Below are 19,914 nucleotides of genomic sequence, written 5' to 3'. Positions count from 1 at the left end.
CAGGAGCAATTGAGCACTATTAGCGCTCGTTTGCTCCTCGTTCCCTGCTCGCTGCTGCAGTGAGCGGGTGAGTCTGCGGGGGGGTGGAGCGGGGGGGCTGCCCGGGCGATCACTGATCGTCCGGGCAGCCCATAGGATACAGCAGCGTCTGCTTCCGACGCTCCTATTCCACAGAGCAACGGCTGCAGATCGTTGCTGTATCAGTCATTTGTTTTTCAACATGTTGAAAAACAAACGACTGCAATGATCAGCCGAAATGAACGATGTCGGCTGATTGTTGCTGTCAACTCCACGGGACGATTATCGGCCGATAATCGTTCCGTGGAATAGGGCCTTAAGGCTCCATGTTTATTTGTATCTGAAGGGGCCTTATGCAGATTGCTGTGACTGTGGGAACGTGAAGGAGAAGAGAGCAAGGCAATCCCCCTATAATATCTTATTGGGGACCCAGTGCAGCCTCTGTGATAACTCCACCAATAGAACATCCGGCTACGACCGCCAGAGCATTGCCCACATGGTGGGAGCACAGTATGGAAGCACATATATGATTTAAGATTGACCTATATATGTATTCTTACAGTGAGTAATGCGACTTCAGCAGGAATTGTACTTTAATACCATGAATGCGTCACAGCCACTTGGTAAAGACTACAGGAAATATCGCTCACACCGTCATATACAAACATAACAATTCTACACAGAAGCCATTTCTTATTGACACCTTTTATTTACTGTGAGATAGGAAAGGATTACAACATGACTTTATAAAGCTTGAATACACATGTGCCTGGATCTGTGTCATAGCATATGATATAAACATCAACATACTGAGACTAGAACACTCCGTAATGACGCTTCCTTCCTTATTGATACTTTTCGACAATAGTGGACATACCATAGGCAAGCTCATATGGCTGCTATGGGGCCCCTAGAAATAGAGGGGATCATTCAAAATGGTCTTGTATCTAATAGGGTCTGAGAACGTGCACAGGGACTAGAGATTGTTCTCACGACAATGGGATGAGATGCCAGATCTTCTGTTGTAGGTGGTTACGAGTCTGGTGGTGTCAAGCAGCTTCTGAATGCTCCATCATTTTTATCAATGCTTGGGAAACCTTGTTCTCTATATTCTCTAGACTTATACACAGCGAATACAAAGTAACTTTCTCTACAGACCAGTCTTGATTTTAGCACCTTAAAGAAGATCAAGAGTTGGTTTATTGGATCCAGCCTTTGGGACCCATTGTGCAGACTGTTCCCCATAAAAATGATACTGCAATTACAAAAGACTATGAAACATCTATGTGCTCTGCATGAGGCTGGTAGGGCTCAAATAGATCAACGTTAATATGAGGGATAGGTAAGAAGCAGGATGTAAACATTCAGGACGCAGAGGATATTGTAACCCAAGGGAGCCCAATGACTCCTGTCAAATAGGTAGACTCCAGAATTATATTCATAATATGAGGTTATAGGAAAGACGTTGCACTGGTGCCCTGGATCACCAACAGTTCTGAGCCTCCCAGACGTATCTCGAGCATTAAAAAGTCATGAGCAAAAGAATATTTTCCTTTCGGTTTCCCCTCCCCCATATAGCAGTCATACATCATACAACACATCCTGAAAGCCAATAAGACATAGGAACATGGCAGAAAGTCCTTAATGTTTGTTAATATAAGAATTGTATATAAAGAGAGGCGCTAAATGACAATGATATAGACCTAAGAAGAGCAGTTCTTTAAGCTGTCATTGGAGTGATCCATTATCACTTGAGGGGGGGGGAATGTTTTGTAGGAATGGATTTTTGTAATAAATGTGTATGGACCATCACGACTCAAACCATTGCCTTATAGATCCCATCACCCTACTTACCGTCTACCTACATCTAACGTGAACCTTCCTTCCCGCTGTGGTACATTGACCAAGAGCATACAGAACACAGGGGCAGGTCATGTGGCTGCTGGGGGGCCTAGGAGAGAGGGACCCAGCCATGGATGGTCCCATTCCTTTTGGTGGAGAGAATTTGTATTGGACTTTTTCCTCAAGTATAAATACTTTTCTGGCAAACAAGGGTTGGATCATGAAATCATATGGAAGAGAACTAACTCAGTCCTTTCCCTGGCGGAGAAATCTGGCGGCATGATTGGAGGCCATTTTACTGTTTGCTATGAATCGCCCTCTTTATGTGTACCGCTGTCGTCAGGATATCTAAAGAAGGTAGCTATTGTTCTGAAACCTTCTCCATCATGAGATATAACGTAGGGTCTCCAGGCAACGGGTCAACTATTCCATAAACAACATAACCAAGAACTTTAGACAAAAATTTTGATACAGAAATATAAGGCTTAGTAGAAAACAAATGGCTTTGTTTCTAAATATCAGAAATAAATGAACGTAAAATATTTACGTTACAGTATGGTGTATATACCGTGTATATAAGCCTCTAATGTTGATAGACGTCACTAGACAAGACAAATTTCTCGCCTACCTTGTAAAACCAGAGTGAAGACGTTTTGTGATTTCTTTATTTCTTTATTTAACTGTTCCAGTTAACTAAAGGTTCCAGTTGTGTAATGTGATTCCATATACCTTCTCTACCTAATCACTTCCCATGAACGTTCATGTCTCCTTGTGTAAGATCTAAGTACCCTCATTGGTGGGGTCATCACCCTTATACGGAAAAATAATCACCTTAAAAGGAGGCTACTCCATATTACAATCCCAAACGTCCATCTGACATTACACATGGACCAGTATTATGCAGTAGCACAATGTGATCCAGAACAGGCTGCATGGATAGGAGGACACCTGCTACGTGGCCTTGGAGAGGAAGAGCTTGGTGAGGCCCCATGCAGAGATACATCAGTAGGCACCAGTATTGCTATGGGGTCCCTTCTCTTCCATTTATTCCCCCGAGAACCTTAAAAGTGAGCCCCCTATGTACTGCACCAGTGTAACAGGATGGGTCAACCAGGTCACTGTTACTGTGGCATCATATAATAGAACAATGTAAGGTTGGGGGGGGGGGGGGTGGTATTTTTCTTCTTAGTTTCTTTCCTTCTAGAAAATACCAACAATGTACCAAGCCATCTGATCTGGAATCACCTTCACCCATCACTTCCTCTTTTACACTTCTGTTCCTTCCACCATCTTGTACTTAGAACTTGCAGATTTCCTATTCAATAACCTCAAAGATTGTGAATCGGATTATTACAGCAGCGAAGTTTCGCAGAGGGAAAGTCAAACTTAAAACAGAGACGTTACTCTCAAACAAACTTCTTGTTGAGTTTCAGAGACTCGTTGTCCTGAAGATGAAGCAATGAGGTTACGGACTGAGAAGGCCTAAAACGATGGAAGTCCAGTCCTGGGGTCTAACTTCTACAATAATAAATTACATTCCTTGGTACAGAAGATTACAGATGAGTCGCCCTCAAGCAGTTGTGACCTCCGGGGACTGAGGTTATGAGGATTGTCAGCACTTCCTATAAATTAACTGCCCAGCAGTGTCAGATGCTGACGTCTCTACACGACATGAAGACGAAGGGGATGGCTCCAGACCAGGGGGATGGTCTCCACCTTGGCCTTTTCTCGGACATCTACCCTAACCTGATACAAGCTCTGTCTCCATATTTCTGCGCAGAAGACGCTTTTTAGCCAGTAGGTGAAAGAACGGGCTGAGGGATCATGGGAAGGATAGTTGCTGGGTGATGGTACAAGCTGGTATCCAGTGCTATTCCTTAATGGAATTTAGTATAAGAAAGTAAAGCAGAACATTGAAGCCTGGTGTGAACAGAGTCTACATGATACGAGATGACGGAAGAATGTAGTGAGGTCAGGCTGTCACCTGAGCACAAATGGGGCGCACTTTGCTGGCCAGCAACAAACTCCATTTGTCATTTCTAACATATAATAACAACAGACAGAATAAATAGACCGAGTACATGTAACCCTTAGGCTGCCGGACGAACATCGGGACAGCGAAAGAGTGTGAAGCAGCTGCACGGCCCGAGACAGAAGCAGCTCTGGGTTACAATGAGGACCGAATGGGACCATTGTGGTGGCCATATAAATTTACCAATATGATGCATTTCTATAAGGGGGGCTGTTATGCGTGATGCATCCTGAATACGCCGGTCGTATTACACGCAGCATTTCACGGTCTACTAAGGGCCAGAACTGTTCTTTACTGCAGTCGTGCAGCCGCTCTAACAAAGTGAAATCCAGTCCAGCATACAAAAGCCAATGGCACAGGCTCAATGCATAGGCTGCGGAGGAGGGCGAGAAGGGGGGGGCACAGGGGGCATTCGGGAAGGTGGAGGACCAGGTGGAGGTTGCCGCTGTGGGGGCTGATTTGGAGGTGGTTTTGGAGGCTGCATTGGTGGTGGAGGGCTTGGCGGAGCACTTCTGGTGGGGGGCTTATAGATGGTCTGGGATCCATCAGCTTTAACTCTGGTGAAATTAATACAGCGTCCCTGAAAGAGAAAAAAAATTTCAAAGGGTAAACGTGACTGTGGGGGGCAGCCAACAAACCGCAGGTCTCCCAGTCTACCACACAGCCCCATAACACTGATACAGCAGTACCCCATAACAATGATATAACATTACCTCCATAACAGTGACATAGCAGTACCCCTATCACAGTGCTAGCCCTTGTGCCCCATAACAGTGGTACAGCAGTACCCCTATCACAGTGCTAGCCCTTGTGCTCCATTAGTTATACAGCAGTACCCCTATCACAGTGCTAGCCCTTGTGCTCCATTAGTTATACAGCAGTACCCCTATCACAGTGCTAGCCCTTGTGCCCCATTACAGTTATACAGCAGTACCCCTATCACAGTGCTAGCCCTTGTGCCCCATTAGTTATATAGTAGTACCCCTATCACAGTGCTATCCCTTGTGCCCCATTACAGTTATACAGCAGTACCCCTATCACAGTGCTAGCCCTTGTGCTCCATTAGTTATACAGCAGTACCCCTATCACAGTGCTATCCCTTGTGCCCCATTACAGTTATACAGCAGTACCCCTATCACAGTGCTAGCCTTTGTGCCCCATAACAGTTATACAGCAGTACCCCTATCACAGTGCTAGCCCTTGTTCCCCATAACAGTGATACAGCAGTACCCCTATCACAGTGCTATCCCTTGTGCCCCATTACAGTTATATAGCAGCACCCCTATCACAGTGCTAGCCCTTGTGCCCCATTACAGTTATACAGCAGTACCCCTATAACAGTGCTAGCCCTTGTGCCCCATAACAGTGATACAGCAGTACCCCTATCACAGTGCTATCCCTTGTGCCCCATTACAGTTATACAGCAGTACCCCTATCACAGTGCTAGCCCTTGTGCCCCATAACAGTTATACAGCAGTACCCCTATCACAGTGCTAGCCCTTGTTCCCCATAACAGTGATACAGCAGTACCCCTATCACAGTGCTATCCCTTGTGCCACATTACAGTTATACAGCAGTACCCCTATCACAGTGCTAGCCCTTGTGCCCCATAACAGTTATACAGCAGTACCCCTATAACAGTGCTAGCCCTTGTGCCCCATTAGTTATACAGCAGTACCCCTATCACAGTGCTAGCCCTTGTGCCCCATAACTGTGATACAGCAGTACCCCTATCACAGTGCTATCCCTTGTGCCCCATTAGTTATACAGCAGTACCCCTATCACAGTGCTAGCCCTTGAGCCCCATTACAGTTATACAGCATTACCCCTATCACAGGTGCCCCATTAGTTATATAGTAGTACCCCTATCACAGTGCTAGCCCTTGTGCCCCACAACAGTGATACAGCAGTACCCCTATCACTGTGCTAGCCCTTGTGCCCCATTACAGATATACAGCAGTACCCCTATCACAGCACTAGCCCTAGTGTCCCCATAACAGTGATATAGCAGTACCCCTATCACAGTGCTAGCCCTTGTGCCCCCATAACAGTGTCACAGCAGTACCCCTATCACAGTGCTATCCCTTGTGCCCCATAACAGTGATATAGCAGTACCCCTATCACAGTGCTAGCCCTTGTGCCCCATAAAAGTGATACAGCAGTACCCCTATCACAGTGCTAGCCCTTGTGCCCCATAAAAGTGATACAGCAGTACCCCTAACACAGTGCTAGCCTTAGTTTCCCCATAACAGTGATATAGCAGTACCCCTAACACAGTGCTAGCCTTAGTTTCCCCATAACAGTGATATAGCAGTACCCCTAACACAGTGCTAGCCTTAGTGTCCCATAACAGTGATATAGCAGCACCCCTATCACAGTGCTATCCCTTGTGCCCCATAACAGTGATATAGCAGTACCCCTATCACAGTGCTAGCCCTTGTGCCCCATAAAAGTGATACAGCAGTACCCCTAACACAGTGCTAGCCTTAGTGTCCCCATAGCAGTGATATAGCAGCACCTCTATCACAGTACTAGCCCTAGTGTCCCATAACAGTGATATAGCAGTACCCCTATCACAGTGCTATCCCTTGTGCCCCATAACAGTGATATAGCAGTACCCCTATCACAGTGCTATCCCTTGTGCTCCATTAGTTATACAGCAGTACCCCTATCACAGTGCTAGCCCTTGTGCCCCATAACAGTGATATAGCAGCACCCGAATCACAGTGCTATCACTTGTGCCCCATAACAGTGATATAGCAGTACCCCTAACACAGTGCTAGCCTTAGTGTCCCCATAACAGTGATATAGCAGTACCCCTAACACAGTGCTAGCCTTAGTGTCCCCATAACAGTGATATAGCAGCACCCCTATCGCAGTGCTATCCCTTGTGCCCCATAACAGTGATATAGCAGTACCTCTATCACAGTACTAGCCCTAGTGTCCCATAACAGTGATATAGCAGCACCCCTATCGCAGTGCTATCCCTTGTGCCCCATAACAGTGATATAGCAGCACCCCTATCGCAGTGCTATCCCTTGTGCCCCATAACAGTGATATAGCAGTACCCCTATCACAGTGCTAGCCCTAGTGCCCTCATAACAGTGTCACAGCAGTACCTCTATCACAGCACTAGCCCTAGTGTCCCATAACAGTGATATAGCAGCACCCCTATCGCAGTGCTATCCCTTGTGCCCCATAACAGTGATATAGCAGTACCCCTATCACAGTGCTAGCCCTAGTGCCCTCATAACAGTGTCACAGCAGTACCTCTATCACAGTACTAGCCCTAGTGTCCCATAACAGTGATATAGCAGCACCCCTATCGCAGTGCTATCCCTTGTGCCCCATAACAGTGATATAGCAGTACCCCTATCACAGTGCTAGCCCTAGTGCCCTCATAACAGTGTCACAGCAGTACCTCTATCACAGCACTAGACATACTGCCCCCACATGTGTGACAGCCACACAGGACATCACTGTATTGGCCACAATCACAGAGACGTCTGAGCTGCCCCAGTCGTCCCATAACAGTAATTATTACAGCGCCCCGGCATAATTCTACCCAAACAGCCTAATATTGTCCCCTAAGAAATGAGTGATGTATGTAATGCAGCCCGAGCCATCGCGGGCCCAGTACTCACAGTGTGCCGAATCCCAGCAACAACACTGTCTGTAAGGACCCTGTTCTAATAGAGACACGGGCCCTGAGACCGGAGGGCAAATCCCCCATTAGACCACCCAGTCACATCTCTAATAGCGAGGTCTGTGTGGACCCAGGAGAAGAGATATCAGGTCTCTACAAGCTCTGAGAAGGGATGGCCTCCTGGGCAGTGTCCTCACCTTGTCGCCAGCCTGTGGCCTCATCAGTGACACCTGGTCGTATCCTCTCCTTAGCAGGGCCCAGATCGCATCCAGCTTACCCTGCAGAGAGACATGATGTCAGAAGTGAGATGACTGCACTACAATCCACATCCAGCGTCGGGGTCCCTGCATTCTCTTTACCTTGATGGGACTGTACCATTTCCTTTCCTGAGGATTATTACGACGTGAGTTTTTCTTTGGTTTAGGCTCCCAGGGCTCGAATTCTTGCTCTGGTAGTTTAATGACGGCATTTTTGGGTTTTTCTAGTTTTGCTCCTTCTTCTGTGGAGCCCTTATCACCCCACCTCACCTACAGGAAGAGGAACGCCATGAGCTGTACACAGCATCTTGTCAGGCTTTAAAGGGATATTGTCTTTCCATGTACAGAGTTCTCGGCTCCATTCTTAAAGTGATATTGTCCCCCCCCCCCCACCCCTTCCATATACGGAGTCCTCAGCGCCCTTCTTAAACTGATATTGCCCCCCCCCCCCCCCTTCCATATACGGAGTCCTCAGCGCCCTTCTTAAACTGATATTGCCCCCCCCCCCCCCCCTTCCATATACGGAGTCCTCAGCGCCCTTCTTAAAGTGATATTGCCCCCCCCCTTCCATATCAGGAGTTCTCGGCGCCCTTCTTAAAGTGATATTGCCCCCCCCCCCCCACACCATATACGGAGTCCTCAGCGCCCTTCTTAAAGTGATATTGCCCCCCCCTTCCATATCAGGAGTTCTCAGCGCCCTTCTTAAAGTGATATTGCCCCCCCCCCCCCCCCCCCCCGCTTCCATATCAGGAGTTCTCGGCGCCCTTCTTAAAGTGATATTGCCCCCCCCCCCCCACACCATATACGGAGTCCTCAGCGCCCTTCTTAAGCCTATATTCTGGACATTTCATATCTTGCTGTATAAAGGATTGCTTGGTGGTCTCTCCACTCAAAATTGCATGTTGTAGTTGATGGACAGGGCTGTATGGGTGTCATTGCTACCTGAACCCCGCCTCCTCTGTATCAGCATCAGAATAATATTAATAATAATATTAATGCTTTTATTTGTTTAGCGCACACAGATTCCGCAGCACTTTACATAGTTTGCCAATTATTGCTCCCTGTCCCCATTAGGGCTCACAAGCTAAATTCCCCTATCTGTATGTTTTGGGTGTGGGAGGAAACCGGATACCCGGAGGAAACCCAGGCAAACACAGAGAGAAGATACAAACTCTTTGCAGATGTTGCCCTTGGTGGGATTTGAACCCAGGACCCCAGCGCTGTAAGGCTACAGGGCTAACCACTTAGCCACCGTGCTGCAATGGGCCAACTAAGGCTGCATTCCCATGTTCCGTGTTCCTCACGGACGAGGAATGCCTGTAATGGACTCTCCCCCACCTGTACAGATACGTGTGACACTGTAATGTATCAGCCGTGCGTGCTGCTGTCATTACAGCGCAGCTCATATCCGTACATCTTATCAGATCCTGTCCGGGCGGGGGAAAGTCTGTTACAGGCATTCCGGAACGTGGGAATGCAGCCTTAGAGTCCTAGGCCCTGCCCCCTCCGATTAGGCAGTCACAGAGGGGGTGGGGCTTATACCTCTAGGTCAGCCTATTCCTATGACATCACAGAGGGCATCATAGGAGAACTCCTTATATGGAAAGAGGGGTGACAGTATCACTTTAACCCCCTAGATCCCCCATGTAGGAGCACTTCTCTTAGACCCGTGTAGTGATGTTCCTCGATGTTCCTCTGTTACATTATTTACTGGGTGTTATTGCTATCCTTGTCGATGAGGCGTGCAGGGATATGCCCCAGACATTACAACTGCCCTTCGTTTTACCTCCATCCTCTTAATACCCCCAACTCCTCTTCCTCCATAGTACGAAGCATCCACAGTCGGCCACTTTTTCTTTGGTAAACCATCCTCATCATCGGATTCCTGAGCAAAAAAATCAAGATGGACGTTTACTATACATCACTTCCCTGAGGGGGCACTCAGCCTTGTCAGGTAGGTTACCTAATAATTGGGGAACACCTCAGCAATGCCTCAGCATGAAGAGGAGGAGCCATTGGTGTTCTTGATGTCTGGGATCAGTCACACAGGTGCTCTCGGTGTCTGGGATCAGTCACACAGGTGCTCTCGGTGTCTGGGATCAGTCACACAGGTGCTCTCGGTGTCTGGGATCAGTCACACAGGTGCTCTCGATGTCTGGGATCAGTCACACAGGTGCTCTCGGTGTCTGGGATCAGTCACACAGGTGCTCTCGGTGTCTGGGATCAGTCACACAGGTGCTCTCGATGTCTGGGATCAGTCACACAGGTGCTCTCGGTGTCTGGGATCAGTCACACAGGTGCTCTCGGTGTCTGGGATCAGTCACACAGGTGCTCTCGGTGTCTGGGATCAGTCACACAGGTGCTCTCGGTGTCTGGGATCAATCACACAGGTGTTCTCGGTGTCTGGGATCAGTCACACAGGTGCTCTCGGTGTCTGGGATCAGTCACACAGGTGCTCTCAGTGTCTGGGATCAGTCACACAGGTGCTCTCGGTGTCTGGGATCAGTCGCTCAGGTGCTCTCGGTGTCTGGGATCAGTCGCACAGGTGCTCTCTGTGTCTGGGATCAGTCACACAGGTCCTCTCGGCATCTGGGATCAGTCACACAGGTGCTCTCGGCATCTGGGATCAGTCACACAGGTGCTCTCGATGTCTGGGATCAGTCACACAGTTTAGAATTTATTGTTCCTCTATGGATACAATAGAACCACGTGCAGAAACACGTTCTTGTGGCCGTGAGATGGACTCTAAAAGACCATCACACTGTGCACCACTGAGGGCCAATGTACCATAAAGGAACCCTCCCAGTTGCTATAGGGCCCTGGGGGCGTTCTATTCACCATTGGTGAGAACCTGTGCAGGACCCCCCCCTTCCACTGGAGACCCAAGAAGACACTGGACTCTTGGGGCCCTATTACACGAAATGATAATCTGCCTAGTAGTCAGGCAGAGTTGGCAGAACACTGCTCCGTGTAATAAAGACAAAGATCAGCTGATAACAACAATCAACCTCTCCAGCAAGGACTGCATGGACATCACTAACTACATATATATATATATATATATATATATATATATATATATACATACAGCAAGGGCTGCATAGATATCACTAAATATATATATAGCAAGGGCTGGATAGACATCATTAACTATATATATATTAAAAGGGCACCGATCCAGCAGATCCAGTTTACATTATTGATCGGCCCTTAGATTCCTCTTAGACACAGCGATTTTTCGTTTTCTCCAATTATCAATAAAAGATTGTTGATACGAATTACGAACAACATAAAATTACTCCGAATAATAAACGGAGCGATAGTCGCTGGTTATAATCGTTCTTATACTCTGTGCTCCTCATCCCAGCGAGTGACCATGTGTAGATACACGGAAAGATTTGTGGATGTTCAGCAACGCTTTTACGTCAGCTGGAAAGATGCGATCAACGACTCACACACACACACACACACACACACACACACACACACACACACACACACAGACGTTGTTAGTTGATCGTTTCCCACACACACTGAAAGATTATCGCCTAAATTCAAACGATAGATGTTTTGCACTATAATCTTTCGGTGTAGTAGCGCCCTTACTTGACAGTCAGATCTTTGTTACAGTCTGACTGCTCCCTGTGTATGTCACTGTGCAGAACTATAGATGAGTTTGCTCCCTATCCCAATTGCGGAGGTGTAACCATTGTGCTGTGTGCCCCGGACTCCCCCTCCCCTCAGGCCAGGACTCCCCCAGACCAGGACTCCCCCTAGCCCCCTCTCCCCCTCCCCTCAGACCAAGACCCCCCCCTCAGACCAGGACTCCCCCTAGCACCCTCCCCCCCCCCCTCAGACCAGGACTCCACCCAACCCCCTTTCCCCCCCTCAGACCAGGACTCCACCCAGCCCCCTCCCCCCCCCCCCCAGACCAGGACTCCCCCCAAGCCCCCCCCTCTCAGACCAGGACTCCACCCAGCCCCCTTTCCCCCCCCCCCTCAGACCAGGGCTCCCCACAGCCCCCTCCTCTCAGACCAGGACTCCACCCAGCCCCCTTTCCCCCCCTCAAACCAGGACTCCACCCAGCCCCCTTCCCCCCCCCCCTTAGACCAGTACTCCCCCCAGCCCCCTCTTCTCAGACCAGGACTCCCCCCAGCCCCCCCCCCTCAGACCAGGACTCCCCCCCCCAGCCCCCTCCTCTCAGACCAGGACTCCCCCCAGCCCCCTCCTCTCAGACCAGGACTCCCCACAGCCCCCCTCCTCTCAGACCAGGACTCCCCCACCCCCCCTCTCCCCCTCTCAGACCAGGACTCCCCCACCCCCCTCTCCCCCTCTCAGACCAGGACTCACCCAGCACCCTCCTCTCAGACCAGGACTCCCCCAGCCCCCTCCCCTCAGACAAGACTCCACCCAGCCCCCTTCCCCCCCCTCAGACCAGGACTCCCCCCAGACCCCTCCCCTCAGACCAGGACTCCCCCCAGCCCCCTCCTCTCAGACCAGGACTCCCCCCAGCCCCCTCCTCTCAGACCAGGACTCCCCCCAGCCCCCTCCTCTCAGACCAGGACTCCCCCACCCCCCTCTCCCCCTCTCAGACCAGGACTCCCCCACCCCCTCTCCCCCTCTCAGACCAGGACTCCCCCACCCCCCTCTCCCCCTCTCAGACCAGGACTCACCCAGCACCCTCCTCTCAGACCAGGACTCCCCCAGCCCCCTCCCCTCAGACAAGACTCCACCCAGCCCCCTTCCCCCCCCCTCAGACCAGGACTCCCCCCCAGACCCCTCCCCTCAGACCAGGACTCCCCCCAGCCCCCTCCTCTCAGACCAGGACTCCCCCAGCCCCCCCCCCCCTCAGACCAGGACTCCTCCCAGCCCCCCTCCTCTTAGACCAGGACTCCTCCCAGCCCCCTCCTCTTAGACCAGGACTCCTCCCAGCCCCCTCCTCTTAGACCAGGACTCCCCCCAGCCCCCTCTTCTCAGACCAGGACTCCCCCCAGCCCCCTCTTCTCAGACCAGGACTCCCCCAGCCCCCTCCTCTCAGACCAGGACTCCCCCAGCCCCCTCCTCTCAGACCAGGACTCCCCCAGCCCCCTCCTCTCAGACCAGGACTCCTCCCAGCCCCCTCCTCTCAGACCAGGACTCCCCCAGCCCCCTCCCCCCCTCAGACCAGGACTCCCCCCAGCCCTCTCCTCTCAGACCAGGACTCCCCCCAGCCCCCCCCCCCCCTCAGACCAGGACTCCCCCAGCCCCCTCCTCTCAGACCAGGGCTCCCCACAGCCCCCTCCTCTCAGACCAGGACTCCACCCAGCCCCCTTTCCCCCCCTCAAACCAGGACTCCACCCAGCCCCCTTCCCCCCCCCCCCTTAGACCAGTACTCCCCCCAGCCCCCTCTTCTCAGACCAGGACTCCCCCCAGCCCCCCCCCCCTCAGACCAGGACTCCCCCCCCCAGCCCCCTCCTCTCAGACCAGGACTCCCCCCAGCCCCCTCCTCTCAGACCAGGACTCCCCACAGCCCCCTCCTCTCAGACCAGGACTCCCCCACCCCCCTCTCCCCCTCTCAGACCAGGACTCCCCCACCCCCTCTCCCCCTCTCAGACCAGGACTCCCCCACCCCCCTCTCCCCCTCTCAGACCAGGACTCCACCCAGCCCCCTTCCCCCCCCTCAGACCAGGACTCCCCCCCAGACCCCTCCCCTCAGACCAGGACTCCCCCAGCCCCCTCCTCTCAGACCAGGACTCCCCCCAGCCCCCTCCTCTCAGACCAGGACTCCCCCCAGCCCCCTCCTCTCAGACCAGGACTCCCCCACCCCCCTCTCCCCCTCTCAGACCAGGACTCCCCCACCCCCTCTCCCCCTCTCAGACCAGGACTCCCCCACCCCCCCTCTCCCCCTCTCAGACCAGGACTCACCCAGCACCCTCCTCTCAGACCAGGACTCCCCCAGCCCCCTCCCCTCAGACAAGACTCCACCCAGCCCCCTTCCCCCCCCCTCAGACCAGGACTCCCCCCCAGCCCCCTCCTCTCAGACCAGGACTCCCCCCAGCCCCCTCCTCTCAGACCAGGACTCCCCCAGCCCCCTCCCCTCCCCCTCAGACCAGGACTCCTCCCAGCCCCCCTCCTCTTAGACCAGGACTCCTCCCAGCCCCCTCCTCTTAGACCAGGACTCCTCCCAGCCCCCTCCTCTTAGACCAGGACTCCCCCCAGCCCCCTCTTCTCAGACCAGGACTCCCCCAGCCCCCTCCTCTCAGACCAGGACTCCCCCCAGCCCCCTCCTCTCAGACCAGGACTCCCCCAGCCCCCTCCTCTCAGACCAGGACTCCTCCCAGCCCCCTCCTCTCAGACCAGGACTCCCCCCAGCCCCCTCTTCTCAGACTAGGACTCCCCCAGCCCCCTCCCCCCCTCAGACCAGGACTCCCCCCAGCCCTCTCCTCTCAGACCAGGACTCCCCCCAGCCCCCCCCCCCTCAGACCAGGACTCCCCCAGCCCCCTCCTCTCAGACCAGGACTCCCCCCAGCCCCCTCCTCTCAGACCAGGACTCCCCCAGCCCCCCCCCCCCTCAGACCAGGATTCCCCCCAGCCCCCTCCTCTCAGACCAGGACTCCTCCCAGCCCCCTCCTCTCAGACCAGGACCCTCCCCCAGCCCCCTCTTCTCAGACCAGGACTCCCCCCAGCCCCCTCTTCTCAGACCAGGACTCCCCCCCCCCCCCCCCAGCCCCCTCCTCTCAGACCAGGACTCCCCCCAGCCCCCTCTTCTCAGACCAGGACTCCCCCCAGCCCCCTCTTCTCAGACCAGGACCCTCCCCCAGCCCCCTCTTCTCAAACCAGGACTCCCCCCAGCCCCCTCTTCTCAGACCAGCCCACCCCCCCCCCAGCCTCCTCCTCTCAGACCAGGACTCCCCCAGCCCCCTTCTCTCAGACCAGGACTCCCCCCCAGCCCCCTCCTCTCAGATTAGGACTCCCCCAGACCCCTGATGGATGTCCCTGGACAGTAGCTGTACCTGTATGATGGGAGCACAGACATGATGCAGCGATTGTCCGGTGTAGAGATGAACGTCCACCCAGAACTTTGTGGATTTTTTTGGAGGTTTTAGGTTGTAAATGTTACAGTAATTCTGCTGAGGACAAAGGGGTGATTGTCTGGTGGCAGCTTATACAGGGGAGAATGAAAGGAAGCCTGTGTATATATAGCTGCAGATGTATCCTGACAGAAGGGAAGTCTGGGGGATGGGCTGCTAGATAATGTATGGCCTGTGCATGAGGACCCCACAGGTCACATAACGATTAACCCCTTACATTCCAGTACAGGCTTATTGGGGTTTCCTGGGCTTCTATGGAAGCTGCTGGAATATTGGTGAGAGTCTCTCCATAGATTGATAAGGCTGGAAAACTGGTGAAACAATCAAGTGACAGCAGGGGGGCAGTAGTGACAGCAGGGGGGCAGTAGTGACAGCAGGGGGGCAGTAGTGACAGCAGGGGTTGTAGTAGCGTCAGCAGGGGTTGTAGTAGTAGCGTCAGCAGGGGTGGTGGTAGTGACAGCAGGGGAGGTGGTGGTAGTAGAATCAGCAGGGGTTGTAGTGGTAGCATCAGCAGGGGTTGTAGTGGTAGCGTCAGCAGGGGTGGTTGTGGTAGTGACAGCAGGGGAGGTGGTGGTAGCGACAGCAGGGGAGGTGGTGGTAGCGACAGCAGGGGAGGTGGTGGTAGCGATAGCAGGGGAGGTGGTGGTAGCGACAGCAGGGGTGGTGGTGGTAGCGACAGCAGGGGTTGTAGTAGTAGCGTCAGCAGGGGTGGTGGTAGTAGCGTCAGCAGGGGTGGTGGTAGTAGCGTCAGCAGGGGTGGTGGTAGCGACAGTAGGGGTGGTTGTAGTAGTGACAGCAGGGGTGGTTGTAGTGACAGCAGGGGTAGTAGGGGTGGTGGTAGTAGTGACAGCAGGGGAGGTGGTATCAGTGACAGATGACAAAGCACAACGTCGACTGAAACAAAACGTCCAGCACATTGACGGCCTGCTGCGTGTTGCTCAGAGCAGACCGCCGCCCTCTATATAGAACCTGACCGCCGCCCTCCATGTAGGACCCGACCGCCGCCCTCTATATAGGACCCGACCGCCGCCCTCTATGTAGGACCTGACCGCCGCCCTCTATGGGCCACCGAGGCGATCTTCCCCGCTCAATATCTGTGCGTGTAATAGCACAGACAGGGAACGGGGAGGAAGCGAGTGCTGATCTGACGGGTCGCCGCTCGCCTCCTCTTCAACATCGGCCCATGTTATAGGACATTAAAGGGACAGTGTCATCAGGAAATGACTTATTGTATAAATAATGTGTTTATGTTGAACAGATTGTTCTCTCTATATTATATAATAATCCTGATATCTTGCAGTTCTCATTCTCACCACTGGGGCTAAAACTAAGCTGAGACTTCCTGTTGTGTCTGTGGTGATAAGAGGAGGCTGCAGTGAAGTGATCTGTACAGCATTGCAGCGTCATGTGACACCAGTAGATAGAGGAGACAATAGCAATAATGTCTCACATTCATCCTAAAGGGACAGAGTCTGTTTATCGTCGCCTATGTCCATGAGTCTTGCTGTAAAGCATGTGACTAAATGCTGTTAAATACAGCTCAGGCAAGATAACCGCCCTCATAACAATGTACAAAAAGTTAAATACAAGAAAATTACAGTCAGAAATAGAAACAGATTGGAATATAAGAACAAGTTTTACTATCCGAGTCTAATCAGTAACAGACAATGTAGGTGCCACAATTAGGAATGGCGTACTTACCGGCTCCGGAGGAGGAGGTGGCGGTGGCTCCTTTATCACCTGTTAAGTAAACCAGGTAGAGGTCAGTAAAACCTCAGGAATAGGAGGCCCTTTCTATATACCGTATAAGGTCATGTGGACATGCTATAAGGGAGACCCTAACAACATCCAGCTGCTGTAATACCACATGTAGCCAGTAGTGGCCACTACTAGCAGGGGGCGATCAGAGGTGATCAGGGAGCTTTATACATGATACAAGAACCTTCATTCATCTATCGACACCTGGACACCAATAGTCCCAATGTGACTGACTTTCGGGACTGTAAGACGTCTCCTGTAATGACTGATAACCAATAAATACCAAAGTTCTGTCCATACAGCAACAAGGCAGCATATAGGGGGTATCTAACAGTCATTACTGTGGACATCGACGTGACAGCAAGCAGAGATATCGCTAACCATGACACAGAGCGTCCCATAACACCGCAGAGCATCTCATTGCTGGCAGCTCCATGTATATAGATGTATATAGCCTATAGCCAATACTTACCACCGTGCAGCAAAGTGGCCAAAACCACCACAGCAGCGCCAAGAAGAGTAGAAGGAATAGGATGAGGAGGGCGATAAACAGAATGATCCCGGTGCGCTGCCGAAGAGATCAGATTAGGTTAGAACTCAGTCTACCCTCATAATACCGCCATACACTGTGCTAATAAATACAACTTACGTAATACTACCATACAGTGTGCAGATAAATACAACCCACGTAATACTGCCATACAGTGTGCGGATAAATACAACCCACATAATACCGCCTTATAGGGCCCAAATAACATGCAATATCTAAAAATGATTCCTGTAAAAAAGCCTATATCATACCACCATACAGCACATAATACAGCTTACCACTCCCCATAGATTTGTGGATAGAAAGATGAAAGTTTGTGATGAAGATGAACCCAAAAAGAGTCCTTAGACACGTTAGCTGATACTTACACAGTGTGTGCTGGTGATGCTGACAGAACTGGAGATGAAGTTGAGGCCCATGTTCATACTGACTTGTAGATACATCACCCTGAGGAAGATGAAGGAATCACAATGTCAGATATACCCGGACTCTGCATTCAGATAGCCGTGATATTCAGCGTCCAGATAAACATTGTGTGTGTCCATAGTAGTCGTCTATCTGGGTTATGGAGATGGGTGGCACAGGGACCATGATGGAGAAGGGCGGCACAGGGACCATGATGGAGAAGGGCGGCAAAGGGACCATGACGGAGAAGGGCGGCACAGGGACCATGACGGAGAAGGGCGGCACAGGGACCACGGGTGTTTCTTGCCTTTACACCCCTTGCAAAAGACTGTACTTTAAAGAAGTAGTCGTGATGAAGTAGTACCTAAGTTTTACCAGTAGATGTCACTAGTATGTATATTGTATGCTTAAGTATTGTACAGCTGTAGATAACTAAAGGGTTATTGTTTCCGTGATTTGTGTACCAATGAGAGCTCTTTCTCTTATCCACCTATCTCTATTCTCTTTCTCTTGCACAATCTTCTCACCCACTCACATATTACATATGCTGTAGGAAGTTTTCACATGGGGAGAGGAAGTGTAGACACACACAATAGGAGAGTCTTAGTCTGGTTCCTGTAGTGAGAGGACGCAAGCCAGAACGGTCCCTACAGCAGTCAAGTTGGTCTCTGGCCTATGCCAGGTCCCCTTTTAGAGGACTAGAGGAGTCTTAGTCTAGACGTGGAGCAGAGCAGACGTATACAGGAACGGCCACTCTTTTCTTGAAAGCAGCACTTCCGAGGAACTATGCAGTGCTTAGTATTCTCAGAGAGGACAAGCCAGGGATCATCCCAGCCCACACCTTGAACAAGTCTAAAGGTGCAGGACAGTATCCTGAGGAAAGAGGAACTGATCCGGATAGAGCAAAGTTGCTAGAAGCCTACATACTCTATCTTGCAGCGCGGGTGTAAGCAGAAAACTCTGACCACTCTGCTCAACCCAGGTAACAAGGTCTGGGGCTTGTGTTACCCTCTAGGACGGGTCGCCTGACACTAGGGGGCAATAGGTGGTGCAAAGACCAAAGAGTCATAACAGGGGCACAAGTATTCTCTCTACTCTCAAGTATTCTACTTCTAAGATTCCAGCAGAACACAGTACTACTTTGGGTTGGGACTCTCTCGACATCCTCCTCTCTACTTCTCTAAACCTCTTCTACCTCTCAGCACGGAACCCAGCCAGCACAGCTACACTACTCTATAAGCTTTCAGCACAGATCCTGTCAATAAAGCCTAAAGTGTATTTTCAGGACCAAAGTCCACTGTATATCACTGTATCAAGTATGTCTAAAAGAAGCTATTTATTTTAACTGGATTCTTATCTAAGCACCTACACAGTAACAGCATCTTCCTTGGGACATCTCACCGTTCTGTGGGTGACGGTACCAATAGTCCGGGTGGGTCACAACTCCACTCCAGACCACAGTGATAAGCGCCCAAGGGACCCCCTCACAGCCCAGCAGGTCACCGACCACAGGGGAAAGAGTATAGCCAACCTCACTAAAATAAAAGCAGGTGTGCCCCCCCATACCTGTGTGCCCAACCACCACTGACGTCACAAGAGCATAACACCTGGCTGAGCTATTCCCCGACCAACCACTACTGTAGTGGCGTCACACTTCACATCTGGAAAATGACCGGTCATCCACCACACCGGTGGAGCACCACATAGTGACCATGACGGAGAAGGGCGGCACAGGGACCATGACGGAGAAGGGCGGCACAGGGACCATGACGAAGAAAGGCGGCACTGGGACCATGACGGAGAAAGGCGGCACTGGGACCATGACGGAGAAAGGCGGCACTGGGACCATGACGGAGAAGGGCGGCACTGGGACCATGACGGAGAAGGGCGGCACTGGGACCATGACGGAGAAGGGCGGCACTGGGACCATGACGGAGAAGGGCGGCACTGGGACCATGACGGAGAAGGGCGGCACAGGGACCATGACGGAGAAGGGCGGCACAGGGACCATGACGAAGAAAGGCGGCACTGGGACCATGACGGAGAAAGGCGGCACTGGGACCATGACGGAGAAGGGCGGCACTGGGACCATGACGGAGAAGGGCGGCACTGGGACCATGACGGAGAAAGGCGGCACTGGGACCATGACGGAGAAGGGCGGCACTGGGACCATGACGGAGAAGGGCGGCACAGGGACCATGACGGAGAAGGGCGGCACAGGGACCATGACGGAGAAGGGCGGCACAGGGACCATGACGGAGAAGGGCGGCACTGGGACCATAACGGAGAAGGGCGGCACTGGGACCATGACGGAGAAGGGCGGCACTGGGACCATG

General features: G+C 52.0%; 2 protein-coding genes across 2 annotated transcripts in view; one reads left to right on the top strand and one right to left on the bottom strand.

Annotated features, from left to right (window-relative positions):
- Positions 1–19,914, top strand: part of ZNF488 (zinc finger protein 488) — a 163,233-nt gene that overhangs the window by 16,308 nt on the left and 127,011 nt on the right. The window lies entirely within an intron of this gene.
- LOC138798957 (anthrax toxin receptor 1-like) overlaps positions 642–19,914 on the bottom strand; it is a 78,324-nt gene continuing 59,051 nt past the window's right edge. Inside the window, exons 12-18 of the mRNA XM_069979597.1 lie at positions 17,542–17,620; positions 17,096–17,191; positions 16,567–16,605; positions 9,582–9,680; positions 7,898–8,065; positions 7,736–7,816; positions 642–4,472 (exon numbers count right to left, since the gene is read on the bottom strand). Coding sequence (XP_069835698.1) covers positions 4,254–4,472; positions 7,736–7,816; positions 7,898–8,065; positions 9,582–9,680; positions 16,567–16,605; positions 17,096–17,191; positions 17,542–17,620 — 781 coding nt within the window. The 3' untranslated portion in view covers positions 642–4,253. The remainder of the gene's footprint in view (positions 4,473–7,735; positions 7,817–7,897; positions 8,066–9,581; positions 9,681–16,566; positions 16,606–17,095; positions 17,192–17,541; positions 17,621–19,914) is intronic.

The sequence above is a fragment of the Dendropsophus ebraccatus genome, chromosome 8 (assembly GCF_027789765.1).
Source record: "Dendropsophus ebraccatus isolate aDenEbr1 chromosome 8, aDenEbr1.pat, whole genome shotgun sequence".
Classification (NCBI taxonomy): domain Eukaryota; kingdom Metazoa; phylum Chordata; class Amphibia; order Anura; family Hylidae; genus Dendropsophus; species Dendropsophus ebraccatus.
This window is presented reverse-complemented; position numbering and strand designations above follow the sequence as displayed.